This window comes from Lynx canadensis, chromosome B2 (genome assembly GCF_007474595.2).
Source record: "Lynx canadensis isolate LIC74 chromosome B2, mLynCan4.pri.v2, whole genome shotgun sequence".
Classification (NCBI taxonomy): Eukaryota; Metazoa; Chordata; class Mammalia; order Carnivora; family Felidae; genus Lynx; species Lynx canadensis.
In genome coordinates, this window is record NC_044307.1 from 143520821 (window position 1) to 143535418 (window position 14598).

Sequence of the window (14598 nt, forward strand, 5' to 3'; positions counted from 1 at the left end):
ACCATCAGTGCAGAGCCCAACGTGGGGCTCAAACCCACAAACCGTGAGATCATGACCTGAGCCTAGATCAAGAGTTGGACGCTTAACCAGCTGCACCACCCAGGCGTCCCTGTTTTTGATAATAGTCATCCTAATTGGGGGGGGGGGGTGAAGGTCAGCTTGTTTTTTGACTCAGTAACATTTTCTTCAGTTGGATGTGACTATTCTGATGATCTTTTATGCCCCTTGCCCTTGCTTCTTAAAAAATACCTTTTAATATGTAGTTTGGCTTTGTTCTGTATCCCCCATTTGTGTTATCTTCTCCTGCAACATTTAATGTCTTTTCTTTTCTGTTCATGTTCTAGAACAGCGCCTCTACTGAGTCTGTGTCACTGATTCCATTTCCTAGGCCCTTAGTTCTGTTCCTTCTGGTTGGTCAGCAGCCACTCTGCTTTTGTGTTGTTAGTTCCTAGATTTTTCTTTCCGAAAAGAGTCTGATGTCTCTTTATGTCAGCCTGGCTTGTCCTTATGTCTTTCTGTTTTCTTCTCCTGGAGGCTGGGCTTAGGTGCTTTTGAAAACGAAGTGCTTTCTGGAATGTGCCCTGGATTCCCCTGTGGTGCACCTTCTGAGAAGGCCACTTCTCTGGTCTTCGGGACTCCATTTCTCCTGCCGGCTGGCATTTTGTCAGAGGCTCTCCAATAACTCTCTTCAGTTATTACGTGCTCCGTATCTCTTGCCATTCATGTGGTGGTGCAGGGGAGTGATGGGGAAGCCCCCCTTCAATCTCTGGGGAAGACAGGGTGATGTGCAGCATCTAACCCAATTTGTTTTGAAATTTACTTATTTATTTTGAGAGACAGCGTGCAAGCAGGGGAGGAGCAGAGATAGGAGACAGAGGATCCAAAGTGGTCTCTGCGGTGACAGCAGAGAGCCCGATGCGGGGCGCAAACTCACAAACTGTGAGATCATGACCTGAGCCAAAGTCAGATGCTTAACCGACTGAGCCACCCAGGCGTCCCTCTAATCTGATTTTTATTGTTGAGGTCTTAAGCGCAGCTCTGTGCGGCCACAGTGGAATTTTTCTCACTTTTGTCAATTAGTTACCCGATGTAACAAACCAAGAGTCACAAACTTGTGGCCAACAGGCTGCATAAGCCCACAGGCCTTGTTTATTTTGGGGCCTGCGTGAAGTCTAATATTTATCGTTTTAATGTCTTAAAATGGGCCGTGGGTTCTCCCGTTCACCACGGCGCCCACTCCTCCTTACTGTCTCACAATGGCCCGCTTTACTCATTTACGGTTTCTGCCCGGTGCCTGAGTCTGACACACATTAGACCTCAGTGCTTACCGCCAGCAGGGTCCCAGCCTGTCTCTTCAGTCCCCAGGGTGCTCCCCACAGAGCTGGGCATTTTTACTCATTCACCAAGCTGCTTGCCTTCACTGGCCCCTGCCCTGCTCCTCAGTCACGCTTGGGGCTGTGGATACAGCCCTGAGAGTGACACAGAGGGGACCTGCCTTCTCTCTGCGGTCCAGTGAGGCAGAGTTATTAATGTTTCGCAAGAAGTGGTGGTGACAGCTCGATACAGTCATTTCTGTATCTTCATCTCGATTCCCCGAGCCCTCCCCTAGTTACCGAGGATTTAATCACAATGATCAGTCTTTTTTTTCCTGTAAAAATGTTGAAAGCCGATCTACTGAGCTGGCAGGAAAAAAAAAAAAACCTGTTTTGCTTTGTAACTAAAAACCATCTTAGATGCAAGATTATTTGAAGTAAAAAAAAAAAAAAATCAGCTGTCTGCATGCACAAGGTTGCTCTGGCTGGGAATGACCACGCAGGTGGACAAGCTCATGCAAAGCGGTTAGGTTGATCTCAGTTTTACAATATTAGGCTTCTCCACTTGGGCTTTTTGCAGCCTGTTTGTCGGATGAGCCACCAGGGCACTCTTGAGGCACCCTGGCCGTCAGGACATTGGGTGGAGAACAGATCTGCCCAGAGAAACGTGCTTCTCTAGGCCTTCTAGGAATCCTGACTGCAGATCGACTTTCCTCTTCTTGTCCTTTGCATGGTGGAAGATCCATTAAGCAACTCCAGGGACATTGTGCTGGCTTTCTTTTTTTTTTTTATTTTTTTTATTTTTTTTTTCAACGTTTATTTATTTTCGGGACAGAGAGAGACAGAGCATGAATGGGCGAGGGGCAGAGAGAGAGGGAGACACAGAATCGGAAACAGGCTCCAGGCTCTGAGCCGTCAGCCCGGAGCCCGACGCGGGGCTCGAACTCACGGACCGCGAGATCGCGACCTGGCTGAAGTCGGACGCTTAACCGACTGTGCCACCCAGGCGCCCCCATGCTGGCTTTCTGAAGAGCATCCAGCGTGGATGGGACAGCTCCATCTGCAGGTGCAAGTAACTAAATGCAAAATAACACTGCCTTCCAACAGGCCCATTGGGCTCACTGCTCGCTGAGAGTAACAGGTCAGACTGTCTTTCTGTTAGGGTCATCCGTTCATTGTATCATTGAGCAAGTGTGTATGCTGGAATTTGCAAAGGGCTTTCCAACTGTTATTTCCTGTTTACTGATGAAATGACAGCATTAGCAGAGGTCGAGGCTACGAAAACGGACGCTGGAACCTCCAGAAGTGTAGTGAGAGCTGGCTATGCACCACGAGCTCGGCATTTATAATGATAGTGATCCTCATGCAGTGTTACTGACAAGGTCAGGCACGGAATTCAGGTCTCCCAGTTCTGCATCTTCTGCTGTCCCCGCAACCCTCGGCTTCTGCTTTTTGAGATGTACTTGGCAATTGATTGAAGAAGTTTGAAAGACGCAAGTCTCCATTCTGAGGAATGTAAAAGCATTAGCCCATTGCTGAGCTCAGAAAATGTTCCAAGAAGCTTTTTTTAAAAAATTTTTTTAAATTTTTTAATTTTTTTCAACATATGAAATTTATTGTCAAATTGGTTTCCATACAACACCCAGTGCTCATCCCAAAAGGTGCCCTCCTCAATACCCATCACCCACCCTCCCCGCCCTCCCACCCCCCATCAACCCTGTTTATTCTCAGTTTTTAAGAGTCTCTTATGCTTTGGCTCTCTCCCACTCTAGCCTCTTTTTTTTTTTTTTTTCCTTCCCCTCCCCCATGGGTTTCTGTTAAGTTTCTCAGGATCCACATAAGAGTGAAACCATATGGTATCTGTCTTTCTCTGTATGGCTTATTTCACTTAGCATCACACTCTCCAGTTCCATCCACGTTGCTACAAAGGGCCATATTTCATTCCAAGAAGCTTTCATAGGCAGATTCTGATCAATCACCTGGGAAGAAATAATAAACGCTTCTTCTGTTTACTGTGAGTCCGTCTACCCTGCGCTGGCCCTACTGAGGACAGATGTGATGGTGTCACCACTGCAAGATCTGCTCACCTCTGTCTGAGACGATAAGAGCAACAAATGGTCCCCCCTTCGCAGCTGGGATTGGTGTGCACAGGGAGCCTTTATTAAGGGTCTTAGGGAATCATTGCTTAGGAACGGCTGGTTCTGCAAGAAGTGTTTAGGGAGATCCCGCTCAAATCTGTTCTCGAAACAAACAGCCTCAGAAGTAAAAAAAGTGCTGTTTGGCATGTGGTTTAGGACTGTGGCATTTTTCTCCTTCTATTCTTTAAACACAGACAAGCCCGAGAGACCAAATTTGTGCAAGTTTGTGTCCAAATCTGTCCTGCCAAATAAGCTCCTGTTGAACTTCGCAAGTGCTCAGTTGGGATGTTCAATTAGATGACTGGCACCAGGCGACGTATATTTTAATTGTCTGAAACCTAGAGCACTAGGCTAGAGGAGGACTTGGTAATAAAACACTGACTTACTCGGGTGCCTTCAGCTTCCCCCCTCCCTCCGCTGAGCTCTCCTTTCCTGGCCCTGCACCTGGGCGCTTACTTCTCAACCAGGCACCTGTGTCTGCCTAGCCTCTGCTGGCTGTAGGGGGTGGTGGTTTGACTCACTGATGAATTCTCAGCTCCGACCTCCTTCCGGTCTGAGCCCTTGCCCCATTCCCGGCCCCGGCTTGTATACGGATGCTTTTGGACACAAGGATAATGGCTACAAAGCGCGACAGCGCTGATTAGCTGAAAGGGTCACCACCACCAGGAAAAGAAATCCAGGAAGTGGAGTTCATCCATTCGATGGAAGCCTCCTGGTTCCACATTTGATTTTGCTCTTTGACTCTCCTCATCTGATACTTAGACCTTGCCCTGCTGACAAAGACGGAGGAGGCCCCCACAGGTATGGAGAAATTGGTGGGTGTGGCCCTTCGAGGGGCGTGAATTCACCACTGGCCCGTTTATCTCTCCAAACTTCCCCTGGTGGTTGATCCCTTGCTTGCTTTCTTGCTCCAGAGGGGGCCCTTTCGAGGTGCTGAGTTCTCAAAGACTAGATATTCAATTTTATGGTGCAAACTTTTCTCTGTCTCTCTAGACACATATCACAGTTGAACATTTTATATATTTTGGCTCTGAACGGTAGTGACTGATTATCAAAATTCTTCTATCACAATTTATAAATGCCTCGTGTATTTTTCTCTTGTTCTAGTCGCTAAGCATTGGGAGTCATGGTTTACTTACTAATCAGAGAACATAATAGTTTCTAACTAGATGAAGGGGGAAAGATGGTTAGTATCTTCTAACAATTACTAGAACTCCGTAGAGAAAGAGGGTATTTCTTTTAAAAACATGTAGATGGACATATATTTGTGAATTTGCTTACATTTACAGCAATTGTAAGCATTCATTCAGAAAAACGCATTTGAGTTCATATATAGCCTAAAAGAACCCAGTGGAGAACACTTATTTCGGTAAACATAGACGAGAATTTGTAAGGTACAGTGTTAATTTTTCTTAAACTTTCATAACCCAGGAATTGGCAAGTTTTGTGGCACATCATTTTAAGGGTGTGGATAACTTGTAATATCTGTGTGTTTGCTTTTTTGTATCCTAAAAGGGTGTTAACAATTCTACATTTCCAAGGTTTTTTGAGGTTGACAGCGGCTTCTCCAGAAATTTGGGAACTGTTGAAGAGCACAATGCATTTGGGGACTTTGGTTTCAGTCAGTGAGCGTATAAAGGGCCCTGCATCCTGTTCCACATGTGGCCGAGACTGGAGGTGTAGGGGTGTAGACGTACCCTAGCGGGTGTTGGCCAAGCAGCTGGGCAAGAACAGGTCATTTCCCCTGTTTCTCAGGTGGTCCACTCGGACCCAGGTCCCGGATCTCCATGAAGTACACTGATCCCATATTCCAGACTTCAGGGCCTTCCAGGAAACTTCTCAGCTACTCTGTTAGCTCTTAGTAAACATCGTGGTTAACACAAACTAACCTTAACCTAACCTAGGGATGAGTTCCCTCTTAGCCAAATAGGCAGCGTTGGGTTTTGTGTTGACTATCCTTCACGCCACTGTTTGCTGCTGTAAACGTAATAAATTGATCATTTTTTAAAGTTTATTTATTTACTTTTGAGAGAGCGTGTGCATGTGCATGAGAGAGAAAGCGGAGGAAGAGCAGAGAGATAGGGAACGAGAGAGAATCCCAAGCAGGCTCCACAAACACAGGGCTTGAATCCATGAACCGTGAGATTATGACCTGAGCCAAAATCAAGAGTCAGATACTCGACTGACTGAGCCACCCAGGCACCCCATAAATTGACCATTTTGATGGCAATTTTGTTTCTCATTGTATGTTTCTTCAGAAAACATTAAGTACTTAATATGTGTTGGTCATACACATATGTTAGTATGCAAACATTACAAGTACGTATTACATGCAGGGTAAAATATACCCAAGCACAGTCTTCCAGCCTTGCTGCTAACTAGTCAGATCACTTAACTAGTCAGATTGCTTAACTAGTCAGATCACTTAACTAGTCAGATTGCTTAACTAGTCATTGCTTAACTAGTCAGATCACTTAACTAGTCAGGTTGCTTAACCTCTCTAGGGGATCTGTAAAGTTAGCGGGGGGAGATCAGAAACATGAACTCTGAGGAACCTTGCGAGACTAATCTTTTGTGATACTATCTACCTCCCCCTTATGAGCCAAATACAGCACCGACCACATCGCTATCTGAGGCTTCCTGTCTGCTTGTTTTTCAGAAATGTGAAAATAAAAACTGGAGAATGGTTCTTTGAGGAACGAGCCAAGAAATTTCCAACTGAAGGTAAATGCCCTTAAGTTTTTTACTAAAGTAAAATGATACTGTCATTCCCAGTTTTAAAATATTTGGTGTTAAGATTTGAATACACAAAACTTTACAGGTCCTGGTAGACAGGCCTTTATTTCTGACCTCTAGTTCTGTTCGGTTATGCTTTCCCCCACCTGCCCCCTGGCCCACCCTGCTCAGCGCCTTTGACTGCAGACCACCCCTCTCTAGCTCAGTTCTAACTGCTGAAATCCACCTGCTTTTCCCTGCGTGTGGGAGTGAGGTCTCCCTCCTCCGAAACACGGGCAGCTCTGGGTTGTCCATCTTTTCCAAAATTTGTGGCAAGTGCCTTATGTGGTATTACTATTTGCATACTTCCCTTTCTCTCCATAAGCAGAAACTATGCTTTGAAAATCTAGTCCCTTACAGCACTAAGCACAATACCTTGTTCCTGAGACTTGGTCAAAATGACTGAATAACTGAAGGCCACGGAGAGTGAACAGGATTAGAATTTAGCAGATGTTGATGATTAGGAAGCGAGCACATGTCGTGACTGTAGGAGCGTGAATGCGCATATGGTCTGGGTACCACAAGAATATCTTACAGAGTCTTTGCAAAGCTGATGTAGCGGTGTAATTGGTAGCTGGGGCTGGAAACCAGGGGGAGAACTAATTCTGCCTCGGTAACAGAGGTGCCCACATCAGAGGATGTGAGCCGCATGGACAGGAAAACAACTTTTCAGACAAAGGCGCACGCACGCGTCATCAAAATAAAGCAGAGCTCACATGCTCTGTGAATCACATTCGTCCATGGTGGTAACACACATCCTCTGACGTGTGTGACAGCGGGGGCTGCACACAAGGAGCCCAGGCTGACCTAGAGGGAATGGGGCGGCTTGAAACCTTTTTTCTGCCGGAAAGAAGCTATGTAGCCACAACCCCAGATGCGTTGTGAGGAAAGGAAGCCATTTGTTTGAGTGTTGACACTCAGCTTTTGTAAAAGGCACGGTCGGCTGAAGTTGACATTCAGTCGGCATTAAATTCTCTGCTGGATCATATTCCTGACTTCCCTTACTCGAGAAAAAACGATGTTTCTGCCAAGTTGATCAGAAATCTGGAAGGAAGCACAGTGCTAACGGGCAGGCTGAAGCAAAAGGGTGAGCGAGTGCGTGTGACCTCACCTGGGACACCGCTTCTCAACCCTTTTTCTCACCGCCCCCCCCCTTCTCTCCCAAGCAGCCTTGTTAACACTGTTTCCTAAATACTACCCGTCCGTGAAAGTTTCATATCTCAGGTACATATCTATTTGTGTACCGAGGCCTTCTGGAGCACACTAAGATTTGCTTCTTCCACTAACTCCTTTCTCTGGCCCCTCGGGGCCACCGTCCCCATTTAGGGCATAATCTAGGCGGGCTTGGCAGTGTGAGGTCTAAGTTTTAGGCTTTGTTTTGTGACTTTAAAATACTTTTTTGTGGGGGGGGCACCTGGCTGGCTCAGTCGGTAAACCTGTGGCTCTTGATCTTGGGGTCATGAGCTCAAGCCCCATGTTGGGGAGTAGACTGTACTTAAAAAAATAATTTTCTTGTTGGGGGGCTGGGGTCTTCTTCAGGTGGTAGATTCTCATTTTTTTTTTCACTCTGTTTCTACTTCACAAACGGTAAGACTGTAGGGAGTGAAATTCCTGTAATTTCTCAATAACAAGTCTGGGAAGACCTCTCCTGGCAACCATTTTATGCACTGTTGAAAGTGTTAGTATCATTATTTGAATCAGGGAAATTGATTTGCAGGCCGGAACACAGGTGTGTGCATGCGTGCATGCGTGTGCACGTGCGTGTGTGCGCGTGCATGCTCATTATCTTCTCATCGTCTTTCTGGCACTCTCCCAGTGAGTAGAAGTGAATAGAAGCAACCAGCATGGCGGCCACCTGAGCTAAGGACTGAAACTGAACTCCTGGGTCTCTCTTTTTTGTCCACTGACTTTCCACCAGCATGAAAATATCAGTAAGATAAGAAAAATCAGACAGTGAAAGGCAGCCTGAGACAAAATCATCCTTTTATTGTTTCTCCCAAGGTGTGAAAGTAACAAACAACAAAAAAATAAAAAAACCCAATTCCTTCCTCCTCTACTCTTGCTTCATCCAGTGCTGAGGTGTCTCATTTCTTATTGTCCAATTTGGGGCGAGATGCGCTCAGAATGCGTGGAAAGACCCAGAAAAGTGCCGTGCTGGGGGAGCACACATAGTTCTGTGAGCTAAACCAGGGGTAGGTGGGGGTTGGCAGGCGGGCGTCGGGAAGGGCAGTGGGGGTGAGGTGATGAAGGCTTGTCTGGACAGGTGGGAACTCTACCTCACTTACATCTGTGCCCCCTGGGAGAGAAGCTGGCACAGTAGTTGAGGAGTTGACTTGAACCCACGCGCGGTATGCTCTGAGGACCAGTTAGGAAAATGGAAACCACGTGGGGCTTTGAGCAAAGAGAATTTAATTTAGGGAATTGGTTAGACAGGTATTATTGGAGGGAGAAAGGCAAAAAGGGAGCCCTGTGGGAACACAGCGATGGTAACTGCAGGAAGTGAGTACCAGGTGGGCCTCTTCTCAGCGGACGCTCCCAGGAACCTCCCACCTTCCGGTCTCTCTGGCACCCCCTTGTGGGCCCTGATGGGGAGCCCTCTGCTTTCCAGTCTCTCTGGCACCCCCTGGTGGGCCCTGATGGGGAGCCCGTGGCAATCCCTGCTCTGTGATGTGTTCCAGACTCAGATTCTGCGTATTATCCAGTGTTTGCTGTCATGGTGTGAACACGGCTCTTCCCAGCCTTCCACATCCTAATCCGAAGCCAGAGAAACGAGATGGTGGTTTAAACCACGAGAGAGTATGAGACAGCTCAGATCTGTACCTCTTTCTATTTCTGGGTAGGAAATTCCTCCAAAGTGTAGTGGGTTAAACAGTCAGTATTATTTTACATGGTTTCTGTCTCCAGCTGGGGGCTTGCCCGGGGCTGGAGGATCTGCTTTCTCCGGGGCTCACGCACGTACCTGGCGAGCTCGTGCCGCTGTCGCGGGAACCCTGGGTCCCTCCACACCTGGGCCTCCCCACGGGGCTGCTCGAGTGTGTTCACAACAACGTGGTGGCTGACCTCCCCCAGGCTCGTGGGCCAAGAGAGACAAAGGCAGAATCCTACCCTTTTATATTAAAAAAAAAAATTATTATGGTAAAATACCCACGGCATAAAATTTACCATTTTAACCGTTTTTAACCACACAGTTCAGTGGCATTGAGTGCGTTCGCCCTGCTGTCTAGCCGTCACTACCATCCATACTCAGAAATTTGTCATCTTCCCACGCTCTCCCCTTCCCTCACCTCCACAGAACCCCTGGGAACTTCTATTCTGCTAACTACTTTCTGTCTCTTTCCATCTCTTTTATGGCCTAGCTTCAGAAAGCTCTCCCTGTCATTGCCGCTCTATCCTGCGGTGACACGGGTCTGCTCGATTCAGGGTGGAAGGGGACGGCACAGGGGGTGTCAGGAGGCAAGGGGCCCTGGAGCCCATCGGGAAGCAGGCTACCATAGCCCGTATTCCTTATCCTCGTCCTTATCCTAATCTTAATCCACGCACCTGAGAATCATACCTGACTCCCTCCCCGCATCCGGTCAGTCAGCAAATCCTGACATTTCTGCCTCCCCAGTCCTAGAATCTTCCCTGCTCCTCATTCCCACTTACAGTGTAGTAGCTCCTAGCTGGTCCTCATGACTCCCCCACATTCCCTCCTCCCATTTGGTAAAGAGAGTTTTCTTTTCTCTTTAAAAATGAATTGTTCATCTCCCGATCATAGAAGGGATGCATACTTATTGCAGAATATTTGGGAAATACAGAAGGGTGCACAGAAGGCAATAAAAATCCCCCCGCTCAACAAGCCACTGTTAATTCCACACACACACATGCACGCACATACTCTTCCAGTCTTCTTTCTGTGTGATGTTGTGCGTATGTGTGTGCATGTACAGACTTGATAATTTTTTAAACGAATATATGATCAAACTATATGTAGGTTTTACTCTGGCTTTTAGTGCTTGCTTCAGCAGCACATAGACTAAAATGTCGCTTTTAAAATTCAATTTAGCACATTTTCTTATGCTATTAAGACACTTCCTGACCACTGCATAAAATATATCAGATGGATGAATTATCTTTTATGCAACCTGTTCCTTCTTGTCAGTGAGTGTATCAAAGTATTCAAAATTTCATTACAGATAACTCTGTGGTGAACATCCTGTACTATCTTGGCATCTCTTTATTTCCTCTAGATAGATTCTTAGAAGAAGAATGAGTAATCAAATGTGTGAACACTTAAAAGGCTTTGATATGTTTTGCCCAATTGCCCCCTGGGAAGTGTGTGCTCATTTACACGACTTTGGCAGGGTACATGAGCTGTCCTACCACACTCTGGCCCCGTTACCTCCTATCTCTTGAAACGTGACTTCAAATTACATTTGTTCTGAGTGTAAAAGTAATATATTTTCATTAAAAAAAAAAGAAGTGAAGAAAAGCATACCAAATAATGTTAAAAATACAATGACTTCACCCTGAAATGTTTTGTTAACATTTTGATATACATTATTTCTATTATTTGGTGAGGAAATGTATGTATGTTTGTGAGTGTATACACACATATATGTGTGTATATAGTTCTTTTTTTTTTAATGTTTATTTTTGAGAGACAGAGAGACAGAGCACTAGTGGGGGAGGAGCAGAGAGAGAGAGGGAGACAAAATCCAAAGCAGGCTCCAGGCTCTGAGCTATCAGCACAGAGCCCGATGCGGGGCTCGAACCCACAAACTGTGAGATCATGACCTGAGCCGAAGTTGGACACTTAAGCGACTGAACCACCCAGGTGCCCCTGTGTGTGTATATAAATATACACATATACGCACATAACTACACACATACATTTTTAAGAGTATTGAGATTAAACCATAAGAAATTGATGTTTTTAGGCAAAAATGATTAAATAAAGGCAATTTTGTATGAGCCAAGCTAATAGATTTACATAATTGGGATCAAATCATATATATATAGTTTTATACTATTTCTTTACATAATAATTCACAAAGAACATTCTTCCATATCCTTAACTGTCATCAGCTATATAATTTCTGATAACTGCATCTCATTCCATCATTGGAATGTGACTTGATTTATTGAACCAAATCGCTATTGCACAGTGAGGGAATTTCCAGTTTTGCTGTTACATTTTTGGAAGTTTATAATATTACTAAAATAATAAAGTGCAGCGGACTTCTTTGTAGATAAATCTTTAGCACATCTCTGAATATTTCTAGAAAGAAAAGGGTAAGGTGAAAGGTGGGGAACATCGCCTCCGGGAAGCGTGTGCCCTCCTCACCAGTAGGAATTATCCTGAAAAGCAAACACAACTTTGTCAGTTTGGCAAAACCACATTGGTAGTCTCAAGTGGTTTCCTGTGGTTTTCATCAAATTCGTCTAATTACTCGCAAAGTTGAGTATTTTCCACCTGTGTGAACTTCTGCAGCTGTCCTTTCTGTATACGTTCAGGCTCTTAGCTCTTTTCTGTCAGCTATGCCCACAGTGTTATGTTTTTTGACATACAGAAGTCTTTTCTTGTGGGTATACAGTCAGATACCAAGAAGGTACCTACAGATGAAAAGTTAGGCGTCCGTTTCCTTTTTAGCATCCAGAAACCGTGAGCCAAATTTAATGTCCAATGGAAGTAATTCCAGCAATAATTATGCCCATTGTCACCCAATTTCTTTTTTATGTGTCTCTTTTAATGGTTCTATTAGATATGTGCCGTTTATGGTAAATTCTTCCCAACTTTCCTCAAAAGTAGATAAGGTATAAGTAGTAATCCAATGAAGAATAATAGATATTGTAGCAGTTTCTTGTGCTACTTTCCCAACCCTTGTAAAGATTTAAAAGCAAGAAAAGATGAACTCCATTTTTTTTTATTTTGCGGGTAGATGGTACAAAAAATATTTTAAATACTTTGCTTTACTTAAATTTTTTTCTGATTATAAACTGGCTTTTTTTTCCCTGTCCAAGATTTCATAGTTTGATATTTAGCTTTACTGTCTGAAAATAGTTCCTTGTATGCCATAGTTGCGGTCCATCTGGGGTGCCTCAGAATGTTGAAAACATACAGACCTTCATGGGGTCTCCAGTGTTTCTGTAGGCAGCTACCCAACCTTTTGGGTATTGTCACCTCCTGCCCCTCACCGTGGGGCATTTGACAGTCTCTGCATTGAAGGTTTTTGCTGTGGCTTCTGGGAACTCTGCTCCAGGATCAGCTCTGATCTGTTTCAAATTCAAATCTCCTGATGCTATGGGACCAGGGGAGACTCAACAGTGTGTATTTAACAAGTCCCCAAATAATCTTTTATGCATTTTAAGTTTGAAAGCCCCTGGCAAAGTAGCAAATATAATAAACAATTATGATGGACCTTTTCTAGATCACTAATAACTTAGAAAATGAACTGAAAACCCGATCTTATTTATTATTATTATTTTTTTTTGGCATCTGCTAAGCTTATAGAGATAGCGCCCTCTTCTGGCTCCTCGCTGTGAATGCGTGTTTTTTTTTTTTTAATTAAAAATTTTTTTTTTATAAGTATGACATTTTCTTGCTTGATGTTTCAGTTTAAGAGGGGAAAGATGACAATACTAATACTCTTAATACTAATATATTTCAAAGTTTAAGAATAGTTAAATGTTATCTATAAACAATCTGTTGTGACTTCATCTTGTTGTTAGTAATGCAAAAATAAAATAATTTAGGAAGGCTGTACCTTAATATAGCCTCTGATGATGGTCTCACTTATATAACTAACCAGGACCATATTATGTTTCACTATCATGAAGGAAAAGAATTTTTATCACCCCCTCCTAGTAGTAACTGTGATTTAATTCTTCATGTGACTTTTTAGAGTTTTATTCTTCTACACGGGCAGCTCAGATATGGCCCATCTGATTGCAGGGCTATGAGAACAGCTGTCAGGACTGGCTGTGTGCGGTTGGAAAACTTGGGCCCGTGGATTAAAAGAAGTAGGTATGAATAACTCGGGGTGACTCTATTGCAAAACTCTGCCTTTATGGCCTCTTTGTTATTTGGCTCAGGAAAGACCTTTGACCCGTGCAATTCAGCAGGTGGGGTCTGCAAGGATGATTCAGTAAAGCTTCCTAGAGGTTGCAGACCAAGTGCCTAGTTCATATGCTTACGTTCACAAGAGGGTGTCTTTATGAAATCAGATTTACCAGATACATAATTTTGTATATGCTTTTGTCTTCTTTTAAAGAAGATGTGGTGTCTTACTCTCTCGAATATTTCTTTCTCACTGCTCTCCTTAAGAGGAAAGACGAAACGAACACAAGCCCACAATGGGCAATGGGTGTCCTAGAAGTGATTTTCCCAGCTGATCGGATTGCTTGTCACGTCCCTGACAGATTTTCAGACCAGTGCTTCTAAATTAGTTAGAACAGAGACTGTCAAGTCAGATTGGATGATTACCGTATGAAGTAACGCCTTGACCTTCAAACCTTTTGTTCTGACCCAGTGTTTCTAGGTAATAGTCTTCCGGAGACAGGTTCTTGAGTTTAGTCATCTTTGATTTCATGACGCCTTTGGCTTTGTTCAGAGGAGCAATTCAAAAATGGAAGTGCTTACATTGTCCAAGGTGCTTTGAATACATCAAGTCAACCCAGATTTTTTTTTACTGTATTATATCTCAGATATCTCCCCAGGCCACTAGAGTATTCCTGCTGGTTTCTGGGTGCCAGATTTCCTACCAGGATTATTTTTGTGTCTCTGCCTCTGCCACTGTCCTTTGTGCCCTCTCTCCTGCCCCTTGATGATGAGGCCACCCTAGGCAGTTTACATATTTGGTCCCGAATTGTCATGACTACCTCCCTATCTCCTTTTGGGTTTTGATCCATTGCTTTTAACATGAAGGGGAAACCATGATTAAATGGGCTAGTTATTAGGCTAGCAGTATTTTATTTTGCTCAATACTCCCCGCTCCACTGGGGGTCAGCAAACTATAGCACGTAGACCAAATGTAGCCCACCATCTGTTTATGTAAAGTTTTATTGGAACACAGCCATGCTCGCTCCTTTCTGTCTGTGGCCAGCTTTGCAATACAATGGTTGAGGTTACAACAGGGATCCTATGGCTGGCAAGCCTATACTTTTTTAACCTGAACCTTTGCAGAAAGTTTGCTGCCCTCCGCTCTACATGATAGGCTGATGATGCTACCACATTTTGGTGACCATCATTATTTTCCTGTTTATGAACAGAATGAGAAACCAAAGTGAGGGGTGCCTGGGTGGCCCAGTTGATTGAGCATCCGATTTCGGCTCAGGTCACTATCTCACAGTTCATGGGTTTGAGCCTTGCATCGGGCTTTGAGCTGACCGTG

General features: G+C 44.5%; 1 protein-coding gene across 4 annotated transcripts in view; it reads left to right on the forward strand.

Moving 5' to 3' along the window:
- Positions 1 to 14598, forward strand: part of SYTL3 (synaptotagmin like 3) — an 83292-nt gene that overhangs the window by 15786 nt on the left and 52908 nt on the right. For all 4 annotated transcript variants that reach the window (XM_030316706.1, XM_030316702.1, XM_030316705.1 and 1 more), the window contains exon 3: positions 6111 to 6175. In XM_030316706.1, coding sequence (XP_030172566.1) covers positions 6111 to 6175 — 65 coding nt within the window. The remainder of the gene's footprint in view (positions 1 to 6110; positions 6176 to 14598) is intronic.